General features: G+C 60.1%; 1 protein-coding gene across 1 annotated transcript; it reads left to right on the top strand.

Moving 5' to 3' along the window:
* The first annotated feature begins 3,930 nt into the window (after positions 1 to 3,930).
* CHST15 (carbohydrate sulfotransferase 15) lies at positions 3,931 to 26,491 on the top strand. Its single transcript, XM_056112235.1, has 7 exons — positions 3,931 to 4,515; positions 6,201 to 6,540; positions 7,800 to 7,946; positions 11,146 to 11,302; positions 22,022 to 22,178; positions 25,385 to 25,532; positions 26,231 to 26,491. The coding sequence occupies exons 1-7, from the start codon at positions 3,994 to 3,996 to the stop codon at positions 26,419 to 26,421; spliced, it is 1,662 nt and encodes a 553-aa protein (XP_055968210.1). The 5' UTR covers positions 3,931 to 3,993; the 3' UTR covers positions 26,422 to 26,491.
* Positions 26,492 to 27,444: the final 953 nt, after the last annotated feature.

Consider the following 27,444-nt stretch of genomic DNA (forward strand, 5'->3'; position numbering starts at 1 on the left):
CTCTTTCTCGCAGAGGAAGCATCTCTCCAGATAAGCGGCTTAGAGACCTTTATCACGCCCCCTCCCTCCCCTGGCAGGGGACCCTTTGATATGTAAAAGCTTAGCCTTAGATTAGCAGAGATAGGCGATTGGCTGCAGAATGCCCCCTTGTGCCACTAATGAGTTGGGTTAGAGCAATACTGGGGGGGGGGGATGGGATTCAGCCCTCAAGCGGATAACATTCTCCCTCTCCCCCCCCCCCCCCGCTCCCCCCACACACTTTTTCTCTTATATTTGCCTTTTTTCTTAATCCTCAGCAGCAACCCTGCTTCAGCCCTGTTTGTGGCCAGAGACGGGGCCTGGGCCAGCTGCTTGCAAGGCAGGTACCTGCCTCGCTGTCTTACCTCTCCGGCCACCAGTGGGGTTTTGTTTTGTTTGTTTGCTTTTTGGGTCACACCCGGCGATGCACAGGGGTGACTCCTGGCTGTGCACTCAGCAATCACTGCTGGCGGTGCTTGGGTGACCCTATGGGATGCTGGGAATCGAACCTGGGTCGGCCGCATGCAAGGCAAAACGCCCTCCCCGCTGTGCTCTCGCTCCAGCCCCACCAGTGGGTTTTTTTTTTTTTTGAGGCAACTGGAATTGTCCCCACTCTGTTCTGTGCTCCCCATGTTAAGTTTCCAAATCAAGACACGGAACGGGAGGTCTTGGCCGTCTCTCCTGTTCTCTGTCCGTCTCTCTGCTTGTCCGTCTGTCCAGCCCTCCCTGCCTCCGAGCCCGTCACTGTCCCGCCCGCTTTCCCCCCACTGGCTCCATGCCTGGGGGGTTGGTGACGCCGGAGTCTGGTGTAGGAAGGTTTGCCCGTGCTGTGGGGCTCGGGGTTTGGACATTCTTGTCTCAGAGCTTCAAAGACAAGGTTTGTTTAAAAAAAAAAAAAAAAGGAATCAGACCTTGGGCGGCCCGAGACTGCCGTTGTGAACTGGATCCCCGTGGAGCCCCTGCTTGGCGCCTCATTTTATCCAGCCGGCTCCTCCCGGAGATGTCAGGCGAATGTTTTCTTGGCGCTCAGCCCCGGGCTTTCCATGGAGGAGAGCGTGGCCTTTTGTCTCTTTGCTTTGGGAGAATTTTTTCTGCAGCAAGCAATGGGTCAGGGGTGATGGAACAAGTTCAAGATCGAGGCTTGCGCTGGGGCATAGAGTCCCCCCCCCCCGCCGCCCCCCACAGCGGCCTCAGGGGCCTGAGCTGGTTCTGCACAGGCCTTACCCCCTTGGTCCGGCCCGACCTGGGCTGGCCAGCAGAGCCCAGACCGCCTCACGCTCCTCGCGGGCCTGTTGCCCAAAGTCCCCGGAGATTCTGGTGGTCAGGACGTGTCCGTAATTCAGGGCGTCTCTCCTCAACTCGGCATCACTCCTGGACAGGACTCCCCCGGCAGCGTGTGGGAAGCCCAGCAGACACCTCGGGGCCCATGTGCTATCCCCGGGGACACATGTGTGGTGGACCCTGGGCTGTCTTCATCCCCTCCCTCCCCGCCCCCTGCAAACCCCCTCCCAGAGAAGAACCATTTCTGCCAGGTCTGATTGCTCAGCTGTCAAGGGGCAGAAGTAGCTGGTGAAGACCCCTTCTCTGGGCCCGGGAGGTGAGGGGTGTGTGCGGAGTTGGAGGTGGGCCCTGGCACCTGGGGCATGCGCACATGCCAAGGATGAAGGCGGACGTGGGAGTTTCCATCTTTGGTTCCGCTTCCCACGTGCGTGGGACTCAGGACGCTAGAGCTCATGAGAGTGAGCGTGGCCAGTGCAGGCCTGAGTTCCCTGCTCGGGTCTGGGTGGGCATCCTGCAAACCTTCCCCAGGCCCTCACTAACTTAGTCCTTGTCACAAACCCAGGGGAGGGACATTCCTAGTGTTCCCCGGGAGGGAAATGAAGTTCAGAGAGGTTAACGGGCTTGCCAAGGTCACACAGCCTGGGAGCAGGAAGCGGCTACTACCAAAAACAAGCGCACTTTCATGTGTATGTGTGTGTGGTCATGCACGTGCATTTGTGTGTGCATGAATGTGTGCGTGTGCGTGCGCGTGTGTGTACATGTGTGTGTGCATTTGTGTGCGTATGTGCGTGTGCATGCATGCATTTGTGTGTGCATGTGTGTATGAGTGTGTGTGCGTTTGTGTGTGTGTGTGTGGTCATGCACGTGCATTTGTGTGTGCATGAATGTGTGCGTGTGCGTGCGCATGTGTGTACGTGTGTGTGCATTTGTGTGCGTATGTGCGTGTGCATGCATGCATTTGTGTGTGCATGTGTGTATGAGTGTGTGTGCGTTTGTGTGTGTGTGTATGGTCATGCACGTGCATTTGTGTGTGCATGAATGTGTGCGTGTGCGTGTGTGTGCGTGTGTGTTCGTGTGTGTGTGCATTTGTGTGCGTATGTGCATGTGCGTGCATGCATTTGTGTGTGCATGTGCATGTGTGTATTTGTATGAGTGTGTGTGCATTTGTGTGCGTCTGTGTGTGTGTGTGTGTGTGTACATGTGCGCGTGTGTGCTCACTTCTCTCTGCTCCTTTTTGTTTTGTTTTCGGACCCACCTGGGGGTTGGTTATTCCCAGCATTGAGCTCCAGGGTCACCCCCTCGTATTTGGGGGTGTGCAGGGCCGGGGAGTCTAGCCGGGCTCCTGCTTGCAGTACTTGCTCCTGCCCTCTGAGCCCTCTCCCTGGCCTCCCCCATTGCTTTTCGCCCGTGTGTGTGACAGCCGCCCTGGGCTGTCACGAGTGGAGCTGCAGCAGCGAGTTTTCCCTGGGACGGTGCCCGGGGACGCAGGCCTGCAGGGCGAGGTTCCTCGGGCATGCCGTGCTTTGCATTTCCCGGCGGCTGGCTTGGAGTCTGGTGGGAGTTGGTTGGAGACTCACTTCTGGCCTCTTCTCTGGTGCCCTGAGCCGAGCACTGAACTTGGCCTGGGGTACGAGGCTGCAGGAGCGCCCCCCAGACCCTGCCCCATCTGTTCTGTCTGTCTTCTTTGTTGTTGACTAAAGGTGTTGACATTTTCCCCAATTCTCCGGACTCAGCGTCACTGGCCCTGTCTAAGTCTGAGCGTCGGGATTGGGGGAGGTCCTAGGTCTTGGGGGGACTCAGGAATGCAGAGAAGCCCGAGCAGAACCCTCAGGGAAAAAAATAAGAAACAAAAAAACAAACAACTGGGGCTGGAGTAATAGCACAGCGGGTAGGGCGTTTGCCTTGCACACGGCCGACCCGGGTTCGATTCCCAGCATCCCATAGGGTCCCCCGAGCACCACCAGGAGAAATTCCTGAGTGCATGAGCCAGGAGTAACCCCTGAGCATCGCCGGGTATGAACCAAAAAGCAAACAAACAAAACAAAAAAACCAAACAACTGACAAACCAACGAGAGGACGTTGGATGTGACTCTTGGCATCTGGGCCACGTTTGGTGGCAGATAAGAAACCCAACATCCCCTCCCCCGCCACCCCAGGCCTGAACCCTCTCGTAGCCCTCTCGTCTTGCTGGGGGTCCCGTCAAGCAAGGTGGCGGCCCCCGGCTGCTGTCCCACACTGTCCCACACATCTGTTCTCTGCTTTCTAGGGCATCTGACGGCGGGAGGACTTGGCTTCCAGCAGAGGACACATCTCCAAGGGCATCGGAGAGGGCTCGTGGGGATCCCTGGGGATGGCACGCCCACCCGGCCCTCACTGAGACATGACTGCTGCCGACCTGGGGAATGACCCCATCCTCCCAGCCCCGTCGTGCCATGGGCACAACCTGAAATGCAGACCACCGGCCACTGCAGAGCCCGCGTCCTCGCCCTGTGACCTTTAGGGACTCTTCAGCATGACCCCGGGCGCCCCTGCCCTTTGCTCTCCGTGCAGGCGGATCCCGGGGGCCTGTTTCTAGCCCTCGGCCGCCCGCTGGTCCCCGACCCCGGCAGGGCTGCTCACAGTCCCCGGCTCCACACCCCCCCCCCCCCCAGCATCGCCCATGGCTGGGCGGGCCCGCGGGCCCAGGCCGTGAGCATGAGGCACTGCCCCGACGGCTGCATCGAGTGGCCGCCCGCACACAGGGAGAGGCTCTGCTGCCCCGGGGGCCCCCGGCGTGGGCCCCGAGGCTGCCCCGCGTGTCAGGTGGAGGACCCACTCGTGTTCCACGTGGACGCGAAGCAGATGAACTTGCTGGCGGTGCTGGAGGTGCAGGCAGAAGGGAGCGAGGGCTGGGCCGGCCTCCCGCGCTTCCGGAAGGGCACGCGATGGAGCCTGGGCTTCGGGCTCCTCATCATGACCTTGGTGACGGCGTCCTACATCCTCTCGGGGGCCCACCAGGAGCTGCTCATGGCGCCGCCTTTCCACGCCGGAGGCTTCCCCGGCAACCCCGGGGTGCTGGACGGGGACGGCCCGCCCGGCGACTCAAAGGTCAGTAACGTCTCCTACGTGAAGGACTATCCCAGCATCAAAGCCACCATCGACAGCATCACCGCCCGCATCTCCTTCACCCCCCGGCAGCTCCCGGACCCCGAGGACCTCCGGAAGCAGGAACTACATGTGAGGATTTTTTAAAAAAAATTTTAAGTTTGCTTTGTGGGGCCAGAGCGATAGTAAAACCCTCGCTTCGCCGGTTTGACACCCCCACCCCCAGCGTCCCACAGGGACCCCGAGGCCCACCGGGAACGATCCCTGAGTACAGAGCCAGGAGTAAGCCCTGAGCACAGCCGGGTGTGGCCCATAAAAGCATAAACAGGGGGAAAAAATGGGCAACTTCCTGACTTAGCACCGTCCTTGGGAACACAGGAAGGAAGTGAAGGAAATTGTTCTCAAGTGTTAACAGGAAGGTCTGGAGCAGAAGCCTTGTCAGAGCACAGGGTGGGCACCCAGGGACGCCAACACACAGCCAACGTGCTGGGCTGGGTGTGCTGTGAGCACATGGCCAGGCGCCCTGACCCAGCCCCGCTTAGAAGGTGGCCTCCAGGCGGCCTGCTTAGAAGGTGGCCTTTGCCCATCGCCTTTGTACAGAGAGAACCACCCGCCTTTTCCCCATCTCTCCCAAGGACTGTGTTTCTCTGAGGGCCCTTTAGCTAGACAGCCAGTAAAAAGGCCCCAACTCCTTCAATATCATCATCATTATTATTATTCACTGTATCACTGTCATCCCGTTGTTCACCGATTTGCTCGAACGGGCGCCAATAACGTCTCCATTTGTCCCAGCCCTGAGATTTTAGCAGCCTCTCCTTACTCGTCCTTCCCAATGGTGCCTTATGGGAGGCTCTTTCAGGGTCAGGGGAAATGAGATCCGTTATTGTTACTGTTTTTGGCATCTCAAATATGCCACGGGGAGCTTTCCAGGCTCTCTGAGAGGGATGGAGAATGTATATAAGAGAATACAAGCAAGTATGTTAAAACCAAAATAAATCATAATAATAATCCGGCAAGCTACCGAGAGTATTCGATATGCCAGACACAGTAACAACAAAGTCTCCAATGGAGACATTACTGGGCCCGCTCGAGCAAATCGACGATCAACGGGAGGGCCTTTACCTTTACCTTTTAATAATAATAATTAACATTATTATTATTATTATTATTTTGGGCTGGAGCGATAGCACAGTGGTAGGGCGTTTGCCTTGCACACAGCTGGCCCAGCCAAGCTGGGTTCGATTCCTCCGCCCCTCTCAGAGAGCCCGGCAAACTACCAAGAGTATCTCGCCCGCACGGCAGAGCCTGGCAAGCTCCCTGTGATGTATTCGATATGCCAAACACAGTAACAACAAGTCTCAAAATGGAGACGTTACTGGGCCCGCTCGAGCAAATTATTATTTTGGTTCATTTTTTTAGGTCCCACCTGGCCACGTTCAGGGGTTCCCCCTGGCTCTGTGCTCAGGGATCACTCCTGGCAGGGCTAAAGGGGGGTCATATGTGATTCCAGGAAGAGAACCAGGATTGATCGTGTGCAAGGCACAAACCTTACCCACTGTGTTATCCATCCTGGGGTAACGGACTTGCCTGAAACGATTACCTTTGTTCGCCCCCAGTTTTAGTTTCATCTGGGGATGAGGAAGCACATGCTCTCGACCGGCTCACGCTTCCCGTTCTCCTACCCCACGGAGAACGATTCCCGAGAGGCCGGCGAGGCTGGGGTCAGCCCCAGGCAGGCCATGCCGTGCCAGAAGGGGCGTCTGCCGGTCCCCGCCTCGCTCACGGCGCTTCTCCCTCCTTCTCCTTTCTCGTGGCAGATGTTTTCCGTGATCCCCAGTAAATTTCTCCCAAACAGCAAGAGCCCCTGCTGGTACGAGGAGTTCACGGGCCGGAACGCCACCGACCCCTACCTGACCAACTCGTACGCCCTCTACTCCAAACGCTTCCGCTCCACTTTCGACACCCTGCGCAAGGCCTTCTGGGGCCACCTGGCCCACGCCCACGGGCGCCACTTCCGCCTGCGCTGCCTGCCCCATTTCTACATCATCGGGCAGCCCAAGTGTGGCACCACCGACCTCTACGACCGCCTCCGCCTGCACCCCGAGGTCAAGTTCTCGGCCATCAAAGAGCCGCACTGGTGGACGCGGAAGAGGTTTGGTGAGCGGGGCTGGACCTGGGCTCCCGTGGGCCGTGAGGCCTGCCAGACCCCCACTACGCTCACTCGCTTCTTAATCAAACGTGCGATGTGCGCGGAGCTGGGCATTGCAGGGAAGGCGAGGAGTGCAGCTGGGTGGCAGAGAGATGGGATCGCCCCTTCGAGGAAGCCCCTGCGCAGGAAATGACTTCCGGGCAGGGCTAGGTGCCCAAGGGGCTGCTCACCTGTGCGGGGGGGAGGGGGGTGGACCAGGGACCCGGCGGACACGGGTCTGGGCCCTCTGCTATAGCTCCAGGCGATCAGGTCTTGCCCATCTGCTGCCTTCAGTTGGGTTGACATAGACTGGGGGACCCTGCCTGCAACCCTGCTTCCCCTGGTTGACCAGGGACGCCGCCCAGCCCTCCTGCTCCCCGGGCCTCCGGGCCCAGCCTCTCCAGGGCTGTGGGTCACTGTTTCTGCTCTGCAACCCTGTCCCTGCTGCTGGATGTGCAGTCACTGTGCTCAGGAATGCCCGATGCCCCAGCTGGCCGCGCCTCTGGGGTATTCTCTGGGTAAAGGAACTCGGCCACTTGGGAGGGGATCAGAAGAGGTTCGTTGGTGGCCCTAACGTTCCACACAGCCGTGCTGGACAGGATCTCTCCAGGGCTGTCCTGGAGCAAATACGAGTGTCTTCTGGGCTTGGCAGCTGTGGGGGGGGGGGGGGGGGAGGCCCAGACCCGTCCTCATCCCTGGGGCCCCTCCCTGCCAACTTTCCCTCATGAAGGCAGATTCCCTGGGGCGGGAGGGTGGGAGAGGGGAGCCTCCAGTCTGGTGCCTGCGTCCCCTTCCCTCTGACCCACACTCTCACCAAATCGTGCTGTTTGCAAGTGAGATACACCCCATCAGGGGAAACCGAGACTGCTTGTGGCCAGTGCCACATGTCTGTGGGGACCAGCAAGGGGCCCTCGTTGGTGAGCAGGGTAGCCAGGCCAGGGACGGCCCAGTGGGTGCTGGCTGAGCTCAGAGGTGGCCGCAACCCTGAAGCTGCCTTTTTCCTCTCTGTGGGGCCCCTACTCCCAGGGTGTCCTTTCTGGCCTGGTCTCACCTGAGGCCACCGCCTGGCCCTCCAGGTACACGCCTTGAAGTTCTGAGCTGCTGAGGCTTAAGAGGAAGCGATGCCTGCCGCTGGGGTCACCCCTACAGCTGCGTGCACCTGGGCCTTCCTCCCTGCCCACCCATCAGTGCCTGCAGCCCCTGATAGACCCCCTTCTCGTCCCTGCAGGGATCGTGCGCCTGAGGGACGGGCTGCGGGACCGCTACCCCGTGGAAGACTACCTGGACCTGTTCGACCTGGCAGCGCACCAGATTCATCAAGGCCTGCAGGCTGGCTTGGGAAAGGAGCAGAGCAAGATGAACAGACTGATTATAGGTGAGGGACCATCCTGCCCTACCCCAGGCCCCGCCCCTGCCCCAGGCCCCGCCCCATCCAAGGCCCCGCCCCTGCTCCAAGCCCCGCCCCTGCCTGCCCCATCCTGGGCTCTGCCCCGGCTGCAGGCCCCGCCCCACCAAGGCCCCGCCCCCGCTTCAGGCCCCGCCCCATCTAAGGCCCCGCCCCTGCTCCGAGCCCTCTCCTGCTCTGGGTCCCGCCCCATTCCGGGCCCCGCCCCCACTTCAGGCCCCGCCCAACCCAAGGCCCCGCCCTTGTTGCAGACCCCGCCCTCCTCTGGGCCCCGCCCCTCCTTCAGGCCCCACCCCTGCTCCAGGCCCCGCCCCTGCTTGGGTCCCTCTGACCCCTTGCATCCTGCTGACCTCTTGCATCCCACTTCGGAGGGTGCCTTGGGGCACTGCCTGGGGCCACTCCTGAGCACAGCAGCAGGAATAAGCCCTGAGCACTGCTGGGTGCAGCCCAGCCCTTCCCCACACCCCGAGGAATGAGGGTGAGAATAAGGAATGAGGGTGAGAATAAGCGTTAGACATTCACAGCAATGCTTTATACAAACATCTGTTTGTGTGGGGTTCAGTGGTGTTTATCCACTCACACCTCTGCAGAAGAGCGGCCAATTAGTCCCGACGGCCACCGAGGCCTCTGTCTCTCTTCTGTTCTATTCTGATTCCTCAAGTTCCATTGATGACCAAGCGAAGTGGTGACCAAGCATTTGAAAGACGCTTCTTGTGAATTTCAGATCCGAGGGACCAGGCTTGTGGCCCAGGTTTTGTTGCTGTTTGAACTCCAAGGAAGCAAGTCACAGGGGCCAAATCAGTGAGAACTGGCGATCGGCCATTCTTACGGCCCTGGGTCCAAACACTCCAGACCTCGACTGTAATTAATGCTTGTCGTGACTCCCACTCTGTGTGCCTCTGGGAAACCTCACGTGCTTGTGAAAGAGCTAAAAATATGCTTGCCAGGGCCAGGAGCCGAAACCGGAGGCAGCGAGTGCTCACCGGGAATCCTGCCCCGGGTTTCCTCGCTGCCTCTAGATTTAGAAAGGAGGAACAGAAATAAAGCGAGGGTGCTGCTGTCTTTTCGAAGCAGCAGCCCGCTGAGATGGTGGTGTTGGGGGAATGCAGGGGAGGGGAGGGGAGCTAGGAGGGCAGCCCTGCCGTCCCCCACCAGCAGTGCCAGGGACACGTGGGGCTTCCTGTCCCCACGCTGTCTCCACATCTGCACAGTGGGCAGCTGGGCCCGGATCTCTGGCCCCGAAAGGCACATTAGCTCTGCTTTGCTTCCTAGGTGGGTCCTGGGAGAGGCGGGCAGCTCTTGATGCCCAGCAGGTCAGGGGAGTGGTCAGGGATAATGGCCTGGGTCACAAGGGCCTGGATTGGCCAGGGGTCTCTGGACACGTCAAAGGGCTCCTGTTGCTTCTCTGAGTCCCCAAGGCCCCCTCTCCTGGAGGGCACTGCTAGCTGATTGAATTCTAAGTCTTCCTGAAGGTTCTCAGATTGGAGGATTGTCAGTCTTGGGTTTTTCTTCCTGTTGTTGTTGTTTGTAAATCTGGGCATTAAATGAATGCTTTCTGGATGAACTGGATGGAGGGAGAGATGGAAAGAAGGAAGGAAGGAAAGAAGGAAGGAAGGAAGGAAGGAAGGAAGGAAGGAAGAAGGAAGGAAGGAAGAAAGGAAGGAAGGAAGTAAGGATGGAAGGAGAAGGAAGGAAGGGAGGAAGGAGAATTGATGGGTGGATGGATGAGTGGATAAATGGATGGAAGGAAAGAAGGAAAGATAATGGATGAATGGACAAGAGGAAGAAGGAAGGGAGGAAGGAAGGAAGGAAGGAGAAGGAAGGAAGGGAGGAAAGAAGGAAGGAGAAGGAAGGAAGGAAGGAAGAGAGGGAAGGAGGGAGGGAGGGAGGGAGGGAAGGAGGGAGGGAGGGATGGACGATGACTGGACAGCCAGGTAGACAGACGTCTGTCTGTGGTGAGAGCAATCACTCACTTCTGAGATTTGACAGGATGTGGTTCCGCTTGGACCCGCCGTGGACACTAATGTCTCTTTATCCCGCGTGAGTGGGATTTGCAGGGCCCTCTGGCTTGCCTTTTCGGAGTGCTATGGGAGAGTCTTTTCAGAGAGCGAGAGGGGAGGAAGGGCCGTGAGGGCGCTCCCCGCAGTGCAGTGATTGCTCCCGGGGCTCCTCCCGCACTGCTCCGGGCTGGGCCAAGATGCGGCTTTCAGACTCGGCTTTCAGACTCGGCTCTCCTGATGAGGCCGCCGAGAGCCACCCGTCGCTCCCGGGAAATGTCAGGAAGTGAAGCGTGTGCCGGACTGATTGGCCTTTGTCCGTCTCTGGATTGTCTTTTTCAGAAAGGGAGAAGCGGCTCCGTTATCTGAGATGTGTTCAAACATCGATCTGGGCCTCAGCTCCAAGAAAAGGCTGAATATTCTTTCCTTTTTTTTTTTTCCTCTTTGCTTTTTGGGTCACACCTGGCGATGCTCAGGGGTTCCTCCTGGCTCTGCACTTGGGAATCACTCCTGGCGGTGCTCAGGGGCCCCTATGGGATGCTGGGAATCAAACCCGGTTCAGCTGCATGCAAGGCAAACACCCTCCCTGCTGTGCTATTGCTCCGGCCCCCAAAAATCTGAATTTTTCTCCTTCCCATGGCCCATGAACCAACAGGCCGGCACCTTCTTCTGTCCCCCACCCCCGTTAGAGCTGGCCGGACACTGGTCATGTGCTGGGCCCGGGCTGGGGGTATGCAGGCTGCAGGCTGGGACAGGTCCTGCTGGCCTTTCACCCTGAGTGTCGGGAACCCACTGGTGCCATTTCAAAGAAAGCCCCAAACTGACAGCGTCTGTCCACAGAGGGCTTAAGTGTCTTCGACTCTCTCCTGGGAAAGTATCTCGGGGGTCCCGTGGGCTCTCCGCTCTGTGGCACCTGAGCTGGTCTGTCCTGAGCCACGCTTGATGCTGGTGGCATTAGGCGCCCGGCAGCGTTGACTGAGCATCAGAGAGAGGGTCTTGGGGGAGGCAGTGCCCGGAGTCACGAAGTCCTCTGAGTTCCAGACCACATTCATTCCCTTCGGGGCAGGAAGTGGCGGGGTCCGAGGGCGTCATCCTCCCCGGGGGCCCCCTGCCTGCCGCTGCCCTCCTGCTGCCCTCCCGCTGCCCCTCACGCTGTGCCATGTTCTGCCCAGGTGAGGCCAGCGCCTCTACCATGTGGGATAACAACGCCTGGACCTTCTTCTACGACAACAGCACGGACGGCGAGCCCCCGTTCCTCACGCAGGACTTCATCCACGCCTTCCAGCCCGACGCCAAGCTCATCGTCATGCTGAGGGACCCCGTGGAGAGGTGGGCGCTTCTTTGACTTTCTGGCCCAGGGGGGTGCCGAGACGGGGGTGGGGGTGGGGGTGGGGTGGGGTCGGGGGGGGGCGTTGCAGAGGGAGGTTTGCTCAGTACTTTCATGGGAGAAACGGCCTGCTTCTTGCCAACTGATTTTGCCACCTAAACATTTTTTTTCCTTCCTTTTGAAAAGTTTAGCTTGCAGGGTTAGTGGTATTTCTTATGTAAATGTTATGCTTGGGGTGATCTTCAGTATGTCTAAACAAGCACTGGCCCTGCCTGGTTCTGGGGGTTCAGCCGCCCTGCTGCTGTGTGATGTGTTGAGGGGTGTGGGAGCCTGCAGCAACCCCCCCCCCCACACACACACCCTGTCGTCTGACCTCCCTTCGCTCCCCACGTGGGCCTTGGCCCTCTCCTCGGGCCCTGGGCTGTCCTGAGTGCCCAGAGGGTGGATGGAGCGGTGCTGGCCCAGGGTGTGTGGTTACATAACCCTCTGCCTCGGCAGGAAGGGCTGGACACTCACTGACCCCTCACCACCCACTGGGGTATTTGCACAGCTGCTGCTGCCCCCCACGGAGGCCTTCGGGAATGTGCTTTTCCCCTTGGGGGGCCCTCCCTGTCCCCCACATCTGCCTCCGAGGTGCTTGCCCTGCTCCACTCAGCCCTGCAGGGGTCTGGGCTGGACTGGGTCACTTCACTGGGCCTGGATGGAGTTGGCTCAAGGCCACTTGGTGGCTTGGGCTCTGTGTCCCACGGGGAGCACAGAGGGAGGCAGAGATGCTGTGCAGATAAGGCCATGGGCTCCCAGGGGCCGTCTGGAAAGGCTTTTGTGCAAGAGTTATGGCCTCATTTTTTTTTTTTTTTGGCTTTTTGTGTCACACCTGGCGATGCTCAGGGCTGATTCCTGGCTCTACACTCAGGAATCACTCTTGGCAGTGCTCAGGGGATCCTATGGGATGCTGGGAATCGAACCCAGGTCGGCCGCGTGCAAGGCAAACGCCCTCCCTGCTGTGCTATCGCTCTAGCCCCAGCCCTCAGACTGGGTTTTGAAGGTTGTATAGGAGTTTGCCAAGGAGAAGATGGAAGTGCCCTGTTCAGACGAACAGAGACCATAGCAATGTAGACTAGGTGTTTTCCTTTGGGGGAGCGGGGAGCTTGGGCCACGCTCAGTGATGCTCAGGGCTGACTCCTCGCTCAGCATTTGGGGATCACTTGGGGGACTTTATGGGATGCAGGGATCGAACCCAGGTTGGCCATAAGGCAGACATCCTACCCTCTGGACTATGGCTCCGGGCCCCTAGATGTTTCCTTGAGAGAGGAACCAGCTCCCCCATGCAAGTCCCTTGCCTCCTGCCTCTGCCTCAGGATTGGGGACACCCCACAGGGCTTGGCCCCGAGGGGAGGCAGTGAAGGCCGGTCCCGGTGCCGGTGGTGGCACCCACCCAGTTGTCCTCAGTTAAGTCCACTCCCCCAGAAGGCTGGGGCCGTGGCTAGCCGCCAGCTGTCCTCTTTGCTCGAGAGAGCAAGTGCTCTCTGGGCACAGGAGGGCGACGACTTCCCGCCAGGCTCGCTCCACGCTGGGCTCTGGGTGGTCATGCCGGGCAGAGGGGCCTGTCCGCCGTGCTGGCCCCGTGTCTGAGAAGGGGCGCCGCCAGCTCTGTGGGAAGCCCAGGAGTGGGCTGGAAAAGGGACCGGTGAGTGTGGGACTGGGGGTATCAAAGGGGGCTGTCGCAGGGCGGCTTGCGCATCACCAAAGCCAGTATCAGTCATGTGACCGCTGTGGCCCCGCCCACCTCCAGGGTTGCTGACACTGGGGACTGTGGGGACCGTCTCCCCGCACCCTGCCTGCCTCCTCCCTCCCCTCTCACTTCTGTTGGGTCGATGTGGGAACCCCCTTCCTCCTGGCCCCGCTGGTCTCTCAGTCTGGATTTGCATAGTTGGGGGCCTGCAGGCACGATTGGTCCTTCCCTCTGACCACTTGGCTCTGAGGAGCCCCCGGAGTTCCCCTCCAGCCCCCTTTCCTCTGTGGGCAGCTGTGGAGCAGCCAAGGGGGATGCTGGATTTTTCTGCTCATCTGTGGCCCTGGGGATCACTGCCTGGCTTGCATCAGGCTGTGGTAAGTGTGGACAGACAGCATGTCCAGTCAGACTGAGGCAAGCAGGGTTCACACAGACTGTCCAATCAGGCTGAGGTCAGCATGGCACACACATGTCCAGTCAGGCTGAGGTCAGCAGGTACACACAGACACCATGTCCAGTCAGGCTGAGGTAAGTGGGGTACACACAGACTTCCAGTTAGGCTGAGGTAAGCGGGGTACCCACAGACAGCATGTCCAGTCAGGCTGAGGTCAGCATGGTACACACATGTCCAGTCAGGCTAGAGGTAAGCGGGTGCACACAGAACATCCAGTCAGGCTGAGGTCAGCATGGTACACACATGTCCAGTCAGGCTGAGGTAAATGGGGTACACACAAACAGCATATCCAGTCAGGCTGAGGTAAGCGGGGTACCCACAGACAGCGTGTCCAGTCAGGCTGAGGTAAGCAGGGTACACACAGACAGCGTGTCCAGTCAGGCTGAGGTATGCGGGGTACACACAGACAGCATGTCCAGTCAGGCTGAGGTCAGCACGGTACACACATGTCCAGTCAGGTTAGAGGTAAGCGGGTGCACACAGAACATCCAGTCAGGCTGAGGTCAGCATGGTACACACATGTCCAGTCAGGCTGAGGTAAATGGGGTACACACAAACAGCATATCCAGTCAGGCTGAGGTAAGTGGGGTACCCACAGACAGTGTGTCCAGTCAGGCTGAGGTAAGCAGGGTACACACAGACAGCGTGTCCAGTCAGGCTGAGGTAAGCGGGGTACACACAGACAGTGTGTCCAGTCAGGCTGAGGTCAGCGGGGTACCCACAGACAGTGTGTCCAGTCAGGCTGAGGTAAGCGGGGTATACACAGACAGCGTGTCCAGTCAGGCTGAGGTCAGCATGGTACACACATGTCCAGTCAGGCTGAGGTAAGCAGGTGCACACAGAATGTCCAGTCAGGCTGAGGTCAGCATGGTACACACATGTCCAGTCAGGCTGAGGTAAGCAGGTGCACACAGAATGTCCAGTCAGGCTGAGGTCAGCACGGTACACACATGTCCAGTCAGGCTGAGGTAAATGGGGTACACACAAGCAGCATATCCAGTCAGGCAGAAGTAAGCGGGGTATACACAGACAGCATGCCCAGTGAGGCTGAGGTAAGCGGGGTGCACATGGCATGGCCCGTCAAGGCCGTGGCAAGTGGGGTACACATAGCATCTCTAGTCAGGTTGCGGCAATTGGGGTGCACACAGCATTCCAGCAGATGTTTTCTAGTTCATCTCCCTTCCCCTCTCCGAGGAGAGCCGAGCCCAGGGAGGGTGACTTCCTGTGTGAGACCCTTGCCTCATGCCTGGAAGTGTTGGCATACGTGCTTTGGGGGTGACCGACAGCAGCAGCTGTCCTGGCACTCTGAGACGCTTTCACAAATATGTAACCATCCGACCTTCTTCCTTCTGTCGCCCCGTGACTTGCGGCCCTCTTGGCCCTCATCCCCGCCTGCGAGGGTGATACATGTGGGTGTTGTCACTCTGGAGACAGACACTGGAGTTCATGTTCCCACTCGTCTCACAGGGTCCAGGGCACTCACCCTGAGAGTCACTTCCTGGGCCTGCCCCTCTGTGCTGGGCTCCCCAGGGACACGCCCCCAAGCCCCTGGGCCCGACTGTTTTCTCCTGCAGATTGGCCAAACTAGGGCACTTTACAGCTTGGTTTGTAGATTTTTAGATTCCTCGTTGCCTTTGTTTCTTCTTTTGGGTGAAGGAGCCTATGCACTGTGCTCTGGACTGACTCCTGGCCCTGTGCTCAGGGCAGACTCCTGACTCTGTGCTCAGGGCTCACTTCTGGCTATGCTCAAGGCTAACTCCCGTCTCTGTGCTCAGGATCACTCCCAGATCTGTGCTCAGGGATCACTCCTGACTCTGTGCTCAGGGATTACTTCCAGCTCTGTGCTCAGCACTCACTCTTGGCTTTCTGCTCAGGGCTTACCCGTGGCTCTGTGCTCAGGGCTCACTCCCGGCCCTGTGCTCAGGGATCACTCCTGGCAGGGCTCAGGGGCCCTGTGTGGTACTGGGGAGAGAACTGTGGTCAGTGTGTGCAAAGCCAGCACCTTAACCTTAATTTCTGGACTATCATTCTGGCCCCAATCAAATATATATATATATATATATATATATATATATTTGCTTTTTGGGTCACACCCAGCAATGCACAGGGGTTCCTCCTGGCTCATGCACTCAGGAATTACCCCTGGCGGTGCCCGGGGGACCCTATGGGATGCTGGAAATTGAACCCGGGTCGGCCACGTGCAAGGCAAACGCCCTACCCGCTGTGCTATCGCTCCAGCCCCTCCAATCAAATATTTTTAAGGTTCCAGAGAATGTTGAAAGCACCGAGTCCAACTCTGTTTAGGGGTGTGTGGGGAGTGGAGACAGAAGAGCACGAAGAAGTGGCTGGGCTGTCCTCAGGGTGCGCCGGCACGCCCACTGCTGCCTCTCTGCGTTCGTGACTGTGACCGCTGGAAGCTCTAGAGAAGTGTCTCTGCTGAATCAGGCCAGTCAGTCGAAAAAATACTGTTAGAGGCAAAATTTTTCTTAGGTGAATTTTCTTAGGTAGCACTGTAGCACGGTCCTCCCGTTGTTCATCGATTTGCTCGAGCGGGCCCAGTAACGTCTCCATCATGAGATTTGTTGTGACTGTGTTTTGGCATAATGAAGATGTCACGGGGATCTTGCCAAATTAGGTAAACTTGGTGCTTTGGCAGGTGGGGCGGGGGTTCTCCCAAATCGAGCTCAGGGGGTTTAAGGCCCCTCCCGGAGGTTCTTGGCCAAAGGGGTTCTAGGAGGTGGTGTTGAGGATCACCCAGAACCCCCGCCCCGCCCCAGCCTCCCCATTGGTGCTCAGGGTCCCTGAGGTGCCCAGGGTGGGCCGCAGGCAAGGCCTTTTGAGTTTTCAGGAGAAAAGACGGATCCCTTCCACCCTGTCTCCCCTCAGCCTTCTGCCTCGGCATTTCTGAGATGGGTCTGGCCCTTCCGTCACCGAGGGTCCCGGCCCCATGCACTGTGTCTTCGAGACGGATTTCCCGTGTCGGGGTTTCATTCCGCGTGGTTTTCATGCCACGCGCGAATCCCTGGAACGCGCTTGCTGTCTCTCACACACAGCTCAGGCCTGGGGACTTGGTTGGTTCTTCTCTTCTGCTGATACGAGCCAAATTTTCAGTCCCCACCCCCCCTGCATGGACCAAATAATCTATTTATGGTGATCAATTAGGACGGGAATGAGGCTCTTAATGGACGGTGGCCGGTTGCCTGCCGCCAGCACCCTGTCTGCGGGGGGAGTGGTGAGCCCGAGGCGAGGTGGGGACCAGGGCGCCCTGCTCGAGTTTCTCTCCCACCGCACACATGGGAGGGCTGAGGGGAGAGCCAGGACCCTGGGCAGGGAGACGCAGCCTGCAGGGACCAGGCCCGGTGGCAGGTGATCCTCGCCAAGGTCACTCGGGCTGTGTGGCCATAGGCAACTTACTTAACCTCGCTGGCTTCGATTCGATTCCATAACTGGGATGGGAGCACAGCCCTTGCAGGGTTCTGAGAATTGAAAGACTCCATGAGTGTGTTTTTTTGTTTTGTTTTGATTTTTTTTTTTTTTTTTTTTTTTTTTTTTTTTTGCTTTTTGGCTCACATCTGGCGATGCTCAGGGGTTACTCCTGGCTCTGCACTCAGGAATGACTCCTGGTGGTGCTTGGGGGACCCTATGGGATGCTGGGATTCGAACCCGGGTTGGCCACATGCAAAGCAAAGCCCTCCCCACTGTACTATCACTCCAACCCCTCCATGAATGTGTTTGGACTATGCTGGACTCAGGCAAATATTAATGGGCACTTTGGGGTCTTGGGATAGCAAATACTATCTACCTGTCTGCCCGCGAGGAGTGGACACTGGCCCTTTCACTGGCCTCTCCTCCAGCCTGGCGTGGGCCTGAGCCCTTTGTGGTCAGCGCCACCGTTGACCCTTGCAGGCAGGCTCAGTGATGGGCCTCAGGGGAGGCACATGGCCTCTCCTGGTCACCTGCTTACTAAGTGACCAGACTGGGACTGGATCCTGGTCTCGCTGAGGGGTCCTTTTCACCCCCTGTGGGTTGGCATCTAAGTCGATTTCTCCTCATTGCAGGTTTGGCTTTGGGGCACTCCCTGGAGGGGCTCAGGGCCCTGGAGCAGGAGGGCTGGGGAGCCTCCCAAGACGCTTACTGACCTCTCCCACCCATAGCCGCTGACCAGGACTGTCCTGCAGAGGTGACGCCTCGGGGGCGGGTTTCCTGGCAGGACTGAACACATCCATGCAGGACTCCTGTGAGGTTCGGTGAGACCAGACGGAGTGAAAGGCCAGCCCGGGCGTCCGGCAGCCACCTGAGCTGACCGCTCCTGAGACTCAGGGTCCCCAGTTTCTTTGTGGTGCCGGGAACAGAAGCCAGGGACCCCACAACAGAGCATGTGCCCCGGCCCTGAGCGACCCCCACCTGGCCCCATGTGAGGAACCCGCAGGCCGCTCTCCAGCCAGGCCCCGCCCAGGCCCTAGGCCAGCCCCCCCTGCCCTACTCAGCCCTGCCCAGTCCCCCTGCCCACTCTCCTGCCCCCTCCTCCAGGCTCGTCCACTCAGTGCCTTCCGCCAGCGGAAGCCCAGGAGCGCTGCCCTCACAGGGGTCAGCTCCTTCCCCAGAACCAGGTCAGAGTGAGGGAGCTTAGCCCCTCACCCCCATATAGGGGTGACTGAGCACCAGGGGTGGCTGGAGAAGGCCCTGGGTGCAGAGGGATGGAGGACGCCGTGGCACTCGGAGGTTGATCCACATGGATCCAGCATCAGAAGTCCCATCTCTCCTTTCCCCTGTGTGTGTGGGGGGTTAGTTCCTGTTGTCCTGGGCGGGGCTCTGGAGGCTGAGTGTGGACTGTCCGCTCTGGCATCGTGAGGGTGGCCTGAGGTCCCTTTCCCAGGGGCGGGTGTGGCCCAGACCGCACAGGGCCGCAGGACAGCTCGGGCCTTTGTGAGGTGTCTGGCACTGTCCTCGGGACTGTCCAGCCGGGGACCACAGATCGCTCGCTCGGCAGAGACACCCCCCGTTCACACTGTTGGTTCTGCGGACACTGCAGAGGTGCTGGCCAACCTGTGTCCACAGGGACTGTTTGCCCAGGGCGGCTCCCTGGGGCAGGGGAAAAGCCGGCTGAGCGGGGCAAGCCGTGGGGTGGGGGACAGAGAGGTGCCCGCTGCGGGCACCAGGGAGGCCCAGGGACTCCCTGGTGAGGGAGTCGGAGAGTCCAGGGGAGGCCCTGCTGTCCACCCTGTCCTGGGATACCGGCCTGGCCCTGTCCCTGAGGAAGCTGCTGGCAGGTTCCTGTCTGCCTCAAGCTTGACCCAGGTGCGGCCCTGGTGAGACAGTCATTTGTGCTGGCCCGTAGTCAGGGGAGGTTTGGGGCTGCCTCCGGGATACCCCTGTCCCCGGAAGGGGACTTGGGGGTGTGTGGAACAGAAACCTGACTTGGCTTCGTGTGGACCCTGCTGGCCTGGCCCGTAGGTCCCCTCTGGGACAGGCATGTCACATGGTCATCAGCATCACCCCGTGTGGTATGATTATCAGCCTCACTGTGACGTCATCAGTATCGTCCACTATGATGTCATCAGTCACCCTCTGTGACATCCGTGTCACCCGCTGTGACATCATCAGTGTCACCACTGTGACATCAGTGCCACCCGCTGTGACACCATCTCCTCGAGACTTTCCCTCCCTGTTCTGGGCTGCCGGCTCACAGCCCTGTGCATGGTGAGCATGACCTACTGCAAGACAGTGGGAGATCTCGGGGTGCCCGAGACATTGGCACGTTCTCCAGCCCACAGGTGACCCCATGGACATACCTGGTGGTCTCTGTGGTCTCCATAGTCTCTGGAGTCTCCATGTTTCCCTCTGGTCTCTGTGATCTCCATGTTTCCCTGTGGTCTCTGTGGTATCTGTGGTCTCTGTGGTTTCCGTGATCTCAGTGGCCTCTGTGGTCTGTGTGATCTCTGTGGTCCCTGTGGTCTCTGTGGTCTCCGTGGTCTCTGTGGTCCCTGTGGTTTTCCGTGGTCTCTGTGGTTTCCATGGTCTCTGTGGCCCCTGTAGTTTTCCGTGGTCTCTGTGGTTTCCGTGGTCTCCGTGGTCCCTGTGGTCTCTGTGGTCTCAGTGTTTCCTGTGGTCTCTGTGGAACCCCGTGGGCAAGCTGCCCCACCCCAACCTGCCCTGCTGTCCTGCCTCTTGCCGGGCCCTCGGGTGGGAGTGGCCAGAGACCAGCTCAGCCTTCTGGGATTTGGGCTCGTAGGTTTGGCTCCTAGGGTGCTTGTAACAAATGGCCACAAACTTGGTACTTGGAACAAGCCAAGTTTCTCCCCTCATCAGGGTCAGGAAGGGGCTTCCTCTAGGGCTGTGGGGGCAGAGACTGCTGTGGGCATCTCTTCTGGCTCCTGGTGGCTTCTGCGACCCTCGGCCTTCCTTGGTTTGGGCTGTCCCGTGCCCTTCCTGTGTGTCTGCGGCCCCTGCCTGTCTTCTGGGGACCCTAGATATTGGGCTGTGGCCTGCCCTGAGGTGCTCTCACTGCGGCTGCAGTTTCCAAATAAGGCCCTGCCACCTGGGCCAGGGTTGGAAACAGCGTTTGAGGTGGACAAGGAATCCTGAGGGGGGCTATCAGGCTGGTTGCTAACGCAGTGACTGTGCAGGAACTGAGTGGCACCACATGCCGGCCTGCTCCCGGTACAGGGCAGAGGCTGCTGGGGCTGGTCGCAGGGTAGCGGCCCCTGGGAAGGGGTGTCGGGGAGAGAAGGAGGGCAGAGGGTGGAAAACGGGCGGAACAGCGGAGGAAAGCTTGTGGGGCGGAGGGCTGGGTGGAGCAATGGTGAGCTCCATCCCTCCACTCTTTCGTGTGGGGCCTCTCTGGCTGTACTCAGGGCTTGGACGGTTCCTGCCGAATGCTCAGCAGTGCCCCCGGGGGTCACACCCGGGCCGGCCCCCTTCCCCTCTCCACCCACCGTTGAGAGGTGGGATGGGGCCAACCCAGGAGGAGGATTCCCGGGGACGCTGATGGTGCCTGGGCGGGGCCAGGGTAGAGGAATCAGTCGAGACTTGATGCGTCATTCCCGGGCCGGGGACTCTGCGTGCTGAGGCCTCTGTGGGCCAGGGAGGGGCCCTGGGGTTCAGAGCATCTGCGGGGCGTTTCCTGCTGTTCTAGACAGACGCACGGTGGGCTTCCGGGCTCGAGGCCCGAGCTGACCAGGGTGGGAGGGCCGCAGCCACATAGCGAGGGACGGGAACGGGAAGATGCTGCAGTCCCTGCACACCCGGCAGTGTGTGCCTGCCACCCGCGGTGGCTTCCAGGCTCCCGGGAATACAGAGCGGGCTTTGCTGGCGTGTCGGGGGCCGGCGTGGACCTGCCCGGGTCCTGGAGAGCCTGGTGGTCCTGGGTAGGCCAGGAGGGGCCGGGGGGCAGCTCATCTGCAGTGCTGAGAGCACGTCTGGGTGGAGTGCACATGCTGAGAGTGCCTGTGTGTGCTGGGGGCGGGGGGAGAGCACGCGTGCCAAGAGCGTGTGTGTGTGTGCATGTGTGCGTGTGTGTGTGTACATGTTTGTGCACGCTGGGTGAAGAGCGCTTATGCTGAGAGTGCACATGTGTGTGCGTGCATGTGTGTGCATGTGTGTGCATGTGCGTGTGTATGTGTGTATGTGTGCATGCATACCTGTGTATGTGCATGTGTATGTATGTGCGTGTGTATGCATGTGTGCATGCCTGTGTATGTGCGTATCTGTGCATCTGTGTGGTGTGCATGTGTGTTTGTGTGTGTTTGCATGTGTGTGCATGTGTGTGTTGGTGTGTGTATAAGTGTGTGCATGTGTGCACGCGTGTGTATATGTGTATGTGTGTGTGCATGCCTATGTATGTGCGTATCTGTGCATCTGTGTGCATGTGTGTTTGTATGTGTGTGCATGTGTGTGTTGGCGTGTGTATAAGTGTGCATGTGCGTGCATGTGTGTATGTGTGTATATGTGTATGCGTGTGTGCATGCCTGTGTATGTGCGTGTGTGTGCATGTGCGTATCTGTGCATCTGTGTGCATGTGTGTGTTTGTCTGTGTGTGCATGTGTGTGTTGGCGTGTGTATAAGTGTGTGCATGTGCGTGCATGTGTGTATGTATATGTGTATGCGTGTGTGCATGCCTGTGTATGTGCGTGTGTGTGCATGTGCGTATCTGTGCATCTGTGTGCATGTGTGTGTTTGTATGTGTGTGCATGTGTGTGTTGGCGTGTGTATAAGTGTGTGCATGTGCGCGCGCATGTGTGTATGTGTGTGCGTGTGTATATGTGTATGCGTGTGTGCATGCCTATGTATGTGCGTGTGTGTGCATGTGCATCTGTGCATCTGTGTGCATGTGTTTGCATGTGTGTGCATGCGTGTGTTTGCGTGTGTATGAGTGTGTGTGCGCGTGCATGTGTGTGTACGTGCGCACGTGTGTGTGCGCATGTGTGTGCATGTGTGTATGCGTGTGTGCATGTGTGCGTGTGCTCTCCCCGAGCGCGTCCCTGTTCCCCGCGTGGCCCTTGCGCGGCCGTGCGAATCTCGCGTGTCTCCCTCCAGGCTGTACTCGGACTATCTCTACTTCGCGAGCTCCAACAAATCGGCGGACGACTTCCACGACAAGGTGACGGAGGCGCTGCAGCTGTTCGAGACCTGCGTGCTGGACTCCTCGCTGCGCGCCTGCGCCTACAACAACTGCCTGAGCAACGCCATGCCGGTGAGCGCGAAGGCGTCTGTGCCCGTCCCCCCACCCCGCTCCGCTCTGTGCAAACCTCGAGACCATGGGGGCCCCTGCCACAGGCTCCCCTTCCCTGTCCCCGCCTGTGGCTGCTCCCAGTTACAGTGCTCCCTCCCCTCTCCCAGAGGAGAGCCTGAAATATACCCAGCAATCAGAATCTGCAGCCGGGGCCCGTCCAGTGCTCCGAGAGCTCCAAGTGCCCTTTCCCCAGGGGGCTGGTTGCAAACTGGGCTCCCCAGCGACGCCCAGTGCTTCCTCAGGAGGGCTTGTTGGGGGGGAGGGGCCCCCGTTTTCCTTGATTCTTGCCTTTCAAGAATAGAGCGGAGGCCGGATGGGGCAGGGCTGAGGCACTCACCTGGCAGGCAGCCGCCCCGTTCCGTCTCGGGCACCACCTGTGAGCACCGCCAGGGATCACCCTAGTATGAAGCCTGGAATTGCCTCTGAGCACTGAGGGGCAAGGGGCCCAGACCCCCTTGTCCTCCTGAGCTTAGGGCCCCCAGATTCTGCCCTCGTGCATGCAGTTAAGGGCGACTTCAGCCCTCTCGGTTGAGGGGTGGTCTTCACCGCACTGCGCGCTGGGCTGATGCCACAGGGAGCACCATCAGCAGCTCCTCCGTGCTCTGTGGGCGAGTCATGGGGGTCCGGAGCCTCCCCGGGCCCCTGTGAGGAAGATTGTGCCTTAGGGGCTCTTTCCCCACACTGTAGACTGGAGAGGAGCATCTGTCCCCCTGAGCTGGTCTGGCTTCATCAAAGCCGGCTGCGGCCATGTCATCTCCCTAGCCACACCCCCCCCCCCATCACCAGCTCCTCACCTTCTAGAAAGTTCTCCAGGATCAAAAGGAGGCTCCCCAGGGGAGGTGGCTCTGGCCAGTCTGGCCAGGGCATCCTCAGTGCGAGCCGAGGACCCCAGCAGGACCTCACAGACCCTCGATGGGGGCTGCAGTCTGTAGATTTGGGGTGGGGGCCATCCTCTCGACTGGGGCCCAGCTGGAGGGCCGCACAATCAGACAAACCTGAGACAGCAGTGACTGCCCGGGCGGTTGAGACAGTTTCTCGCCACGAGCTTATCTGTCTTGCATCTGCCCAGTTAGAAAAACAATGAGCTGGAAAGCTCCACCCACACCCGCTCACACCTGCTCGCACCCATTTGCACCTGCTCACACTGGCTCACATCTGCTCCCACGGGCTCCATCCCACTCATCCCCACTCCCATCTGCTCCCATGCACTCACCAGCTCACACCTGCTCACACACACTCACACCTGCTCCCACCTCCTCATACCCACTCATACCTGCTCACACCTGCTCACACCCGCTCACACCAGCTCACACCCACTCAGACCTGCTCACACCCACTTGCACCCTTTCGCACCTGCTCACACCCGCTCACATCTGCTCATACTCACACCCACTAACACCCACTCACATCTGCTCACACCTGCTCACACCCGCTTACACCAGTTCACACCGACTCACACCCACTCACACCCGCTCACACCTGCTCACACCCACTCACACCCACTCGCACCCTTTCACACCTGCTCACACCCGCTCACATCTGCTCATACTCACACCCGCTAACACCCACTCACATCTGCTCACACCTGCTCACACCCACTTGCACCTGCTTGCACCCACTCGCACCTGCTCCAACCTACTCCCATGTACTCACACCCACACACACCAGCTCACACCCGCTCACACCCACTCCCACCTGCTCACACTCACTCACATCTGCTCCCACCCACTCCCACCCGCTCACACCCGATATCCCACCTACTTCCATGCACTCACACCAGCTCACACCCACTCACAACCACTCATACCAGCTCACACCTGCTCACACCAAATCCCACCCGCTCACACACTTACAACCACTCACATCTGCTCACACCCACTCACACCAGTTCACACCCGCTCACACCCCCTCGCACACACTCACACCCACTCACATTTGTTCACACCTGCTCCCACCTGCTCACGCCCACTCACACCCACTCACACCTGCCCACACCTGCTCCATAGGTGGCTGCTCAGCTGGGCCTGGCCTTGCTGTGGTGCTGCCCATGTGGCCACAGCTGGCCCGCCCGGGACAGGGTCAGAACCAGACTGGGGTCTGTCTAGGGCAGTGAGGTGAGGGGGAGCCAGAGGCCCAGGGGGGCACCCTGTGTCCTGGGTATGTGGGGGGTGACCCAGCCCCCAGAATGGGCAGACGCGCAGCTAATGGGCCCATGCCATCATCTTTCTCTGCTGTGGCCAGTGCTGGGGGCTGACCCCAGGAGCTTCCCTAGCAGGGGGGGTGTCAGGGGGTGACACACCTGGGCATGTGGGGACAGGCCTGAAGTCTGGGGGGCGGGTGCCAGTGCCTGGACAGGAGAGGAAGTGGGGTCCGAGGGCCTGTATGGGGCAGAGGGTTCCAGGGCTGAACAAGGGCACGGCTGTTCCTGCAGGCACTGTGCCGTATCCCCCCGGGTCCCAGGACTGCACGCTCTCCCTGTGTCTCTCTGTCTCTTTGTCTCTCTCTCTCTGTCTCTCTGTGTGTCTCTCTCTCTGTCTCTCTCTGTCTCTCTGTGAATGTCTCTCTCTGTGTCTCTCTGTCTCTTTGTCTCTCTCTGTCTCTCTGTCTTTGTTTCTGTCTCTTTCTGTCTCTCTCTGACACCATGTACAGTTGGGGAACCCCAAGCTTGGCGTCAGCCCAGGGTGGGCAGCTGCATCCCAAGTTTCTTGGGGTCTCCCCACCTGCCAGTACTATAGCCACAATGACCGGAGTCCCCGCCCTGTTGTGTCCCGGGGTGCAGCCCGTGTGGTCCCAGGAGAGGGTGCGGACATGAGGACTGGGCAGGGCAGATGCTCAGCCCTGGGGCGGCGTGTGTGGCCCCCAGAACTCCTCAGGGGCCTCTAGGGCATGCCCCAGCAGCAGAGGATAGTGTCCAGACCCAGGTGGGCCCGGCCTGTGCTGGCCGGAGGGCATTTGTGGGAAGGCGGGACTTCCTGCTGTGACCCCCCACCCCACCCCTCTCCTGTGTCCTGCCCCGGGGCCTTGGTGAGACATGGGAGCAAGCACAGGTTCCCAGGATGCCTGCAACCCTGATCTTGGTTTGACCTTGCCGCCTGCTGGGATGGAGTGTGTGGGGGGTGGGTGTGTCCCTGGTGGGCCGCCCCCGCTCACACGGGCTCCCGGCGCAGGTGAGGCTGCAGGTGGGCTTGTACGTCGTGTACCTGCTCGACTGGCTCACGGTCTTCCGGAAGGAGCAGTTCCTGGTGCTGCGACTGGAGGACCACGCCACCAACGTCAGGGACACCATGCACAGGGTCTTCCGCTTCCTCAGCCTCGGTAGGCGGGGGCGGGGCGGGGCAGGGAGCCTGGGTGGGGATGGGGTGGGGGGGACGGGGAGCGAGCAGGCCCAGAGGGGCTCTTTCTCTCGGAGACCCACCCACCCTCCGTGCTCACTCCTGGTTCAGCACTACCCCTCTGGGGTTCCGGGGATCGAACCCGGGTCGGCCACGGGGCTTGTCCGAGGGAAGGCCACTTGGGAGGGCGGCAGGACTGTGGGCTGTGCTTGGGGGGCCCTGGGGAGGGGTCACCTGTCCCCAGGGTGTCCTGCTGTGCCCGTGGCTGGAGTGTGTGTCTGGTGCCCCCTGGAGGCCTGGGACACCCGCAGCTTCTTGGCAGGCCCTGGGGCCATGGCTCCCCCGGGGCTCAGTCCCTGGAGGCCACCGACTTGCTCCGCCGGGGCCCTGAGCAACTCCTGGGCCTTGTTCCCGGGGGCCCCCCAGCTGCCCTGTGTGCGCAAGAGGGCCCCGGATGAGAGTTTGGGGGCAGCCTCTGGCTGTTTCCCACCTCTGCTGAGCAAGAGGCTCAGTCTTGGGGCCTGGACAGTGGGAAGGGAGCCCCGAGGGGCCCGTGACCCCCGCCAGCCCTGTCCCCCCTCCCTGCAGGGCCCAGCCAAGCCGTGTCCCCTCCGGGAAGGCCCCAGGCACGGGTGTGGGCGGGCTGGGCACACCTGCCTCACAGCTCGGCCTCTCCTACAGGGCCCCTGAGTGAGAAGCAGGAGGCCCTGATGACCAAGAGCCCGGCGTCCAACGTGCGGCGGCCAGAGGACCGCAGCCTGGGCCCCATGTGGCCCGTCACGCAACGCATCCTGCGGGACTTCTACGGCCCCTTCAATGCCAGGCTGGCGCAGGTGCTGGCCGACGACGCCTTCGCCTGGAGGGGGACCTGAGGCGGGGCCCGGCGCCCACCAGCCCTCGCCAAGTAATTCCCGCAGAGGAGGGGGAGCCATCGGAGGGACCGCCCGGCGTGGAGGGGCCCAGTCCTGCCTTAGTGCCCTCCTGGGCACGGCCCGGCCTGACGTTTCTGAACTTCCTGTCTGCCGTTCCGGGCCCTTCCGCTGGCTCCTGTCTGCGTCCCGTCTGCTCCTCCGTGGGGGCAGGGAGCACGGTGCCAGGGTCTCAGTAACAGTGACAGCACCCACCATCTGCAGAACTTCTTGGGAGGAATCAGCCATCCAGGGTCCGAGGATCTTAAACCCCCCCTCCCCCCCGAACGTGAACGTCTCACTGTGTCCGCGCTCCGAGACGCCGCCTCTCTCTCTCCTCCACGCCCGGGCAGTGCCTCTGAGTCTCTCTTCCGAGCAGTGTGTGCCCGCGGGCGGTCCATCCCATCCATCCGTCCGTCCATCCATCCTGTCCATCCGTCCTGTCCATCCGTCCACCCGTCAGTCCTCTCGCCACGCTCCTCCCCACCGGCCTGGGTTTAACGAGAACACGATGCGGTTTCACACCGGCTGCTCCCGCATTCCACGTCCGCCTGGTGTGATTCCTCCAGAGTTTGTTCCGTTTCTTATTGGAAAATAAAAGCGGTCGCTCACCCGGAGAGAAACTGTGTCCTCGGAGGCCGGATCGCGCCTTTCCTGCAGCATTGCAGGACCCACACCCGGGCCCGAGGATTGAGGGTGTCTGAAGTTGGGGTTCTGTTTTGCCCGATCTCACCCCCAGTGTGTCCCCTGCCTTTCCTGCGCCCGTGGGCTCCGGGGTGGGGCCGGAGCTGTGGGCAGTGTCCTTGCAGCCCTGACCTCACAGGACCTTCGGACGCCGGGCAGCTGGGTCGGCCCGGGCGGGGGCTGGCGGTCCTCACTGCTTGGGTGTGATCGGGAGAGAAACCCAGGGGCCCCCTTGGCACGCGGCTCTCAGGGGCCCCAGTGAGGCCTAGCTCGGTGGTGCTCCCTGCGCCCACACCTGGGCCC

Source organism: Sorex fumeus, unplaced genomic scaffold (genome assembly GCF_029834395.1).
Source record: "Sorex fumeus unplaced genomic scaffold, SorFum_2.1 ptg000016l, whole genome shotgun sequence".
NCBI lineage: Eukaryota > Metazoa > Chordata > Mammalia > Eulipotyphla > Soricidae > Sorex > Sorex fumeus.

Bases quoted from the DNA above. Each gene is read 5' to 3' on its own strand.
- CHST15 (XM_056112235.1), top strand. From the start codon at position 3,994: ATGAGGCACTGCCCCGACGGCTGCATCGAGTGGCCGCCCGCACACAGG. The intron at 4,516-6,200 runs GTGAGGATTTTT...TTCTCGTGGCAG, and splicing joins TCCGGAAGCAGGAACTACAT to ATGTTTTCCGTGATCCCCAG. The intron at 6,541-7,799 runs GTGAGCGGGGCT...TCGTCCCTGCAG, and splicing joins GTGGACGCGGAAGAGGTTTG to GGATCGTGCGCCTGAGGGAC.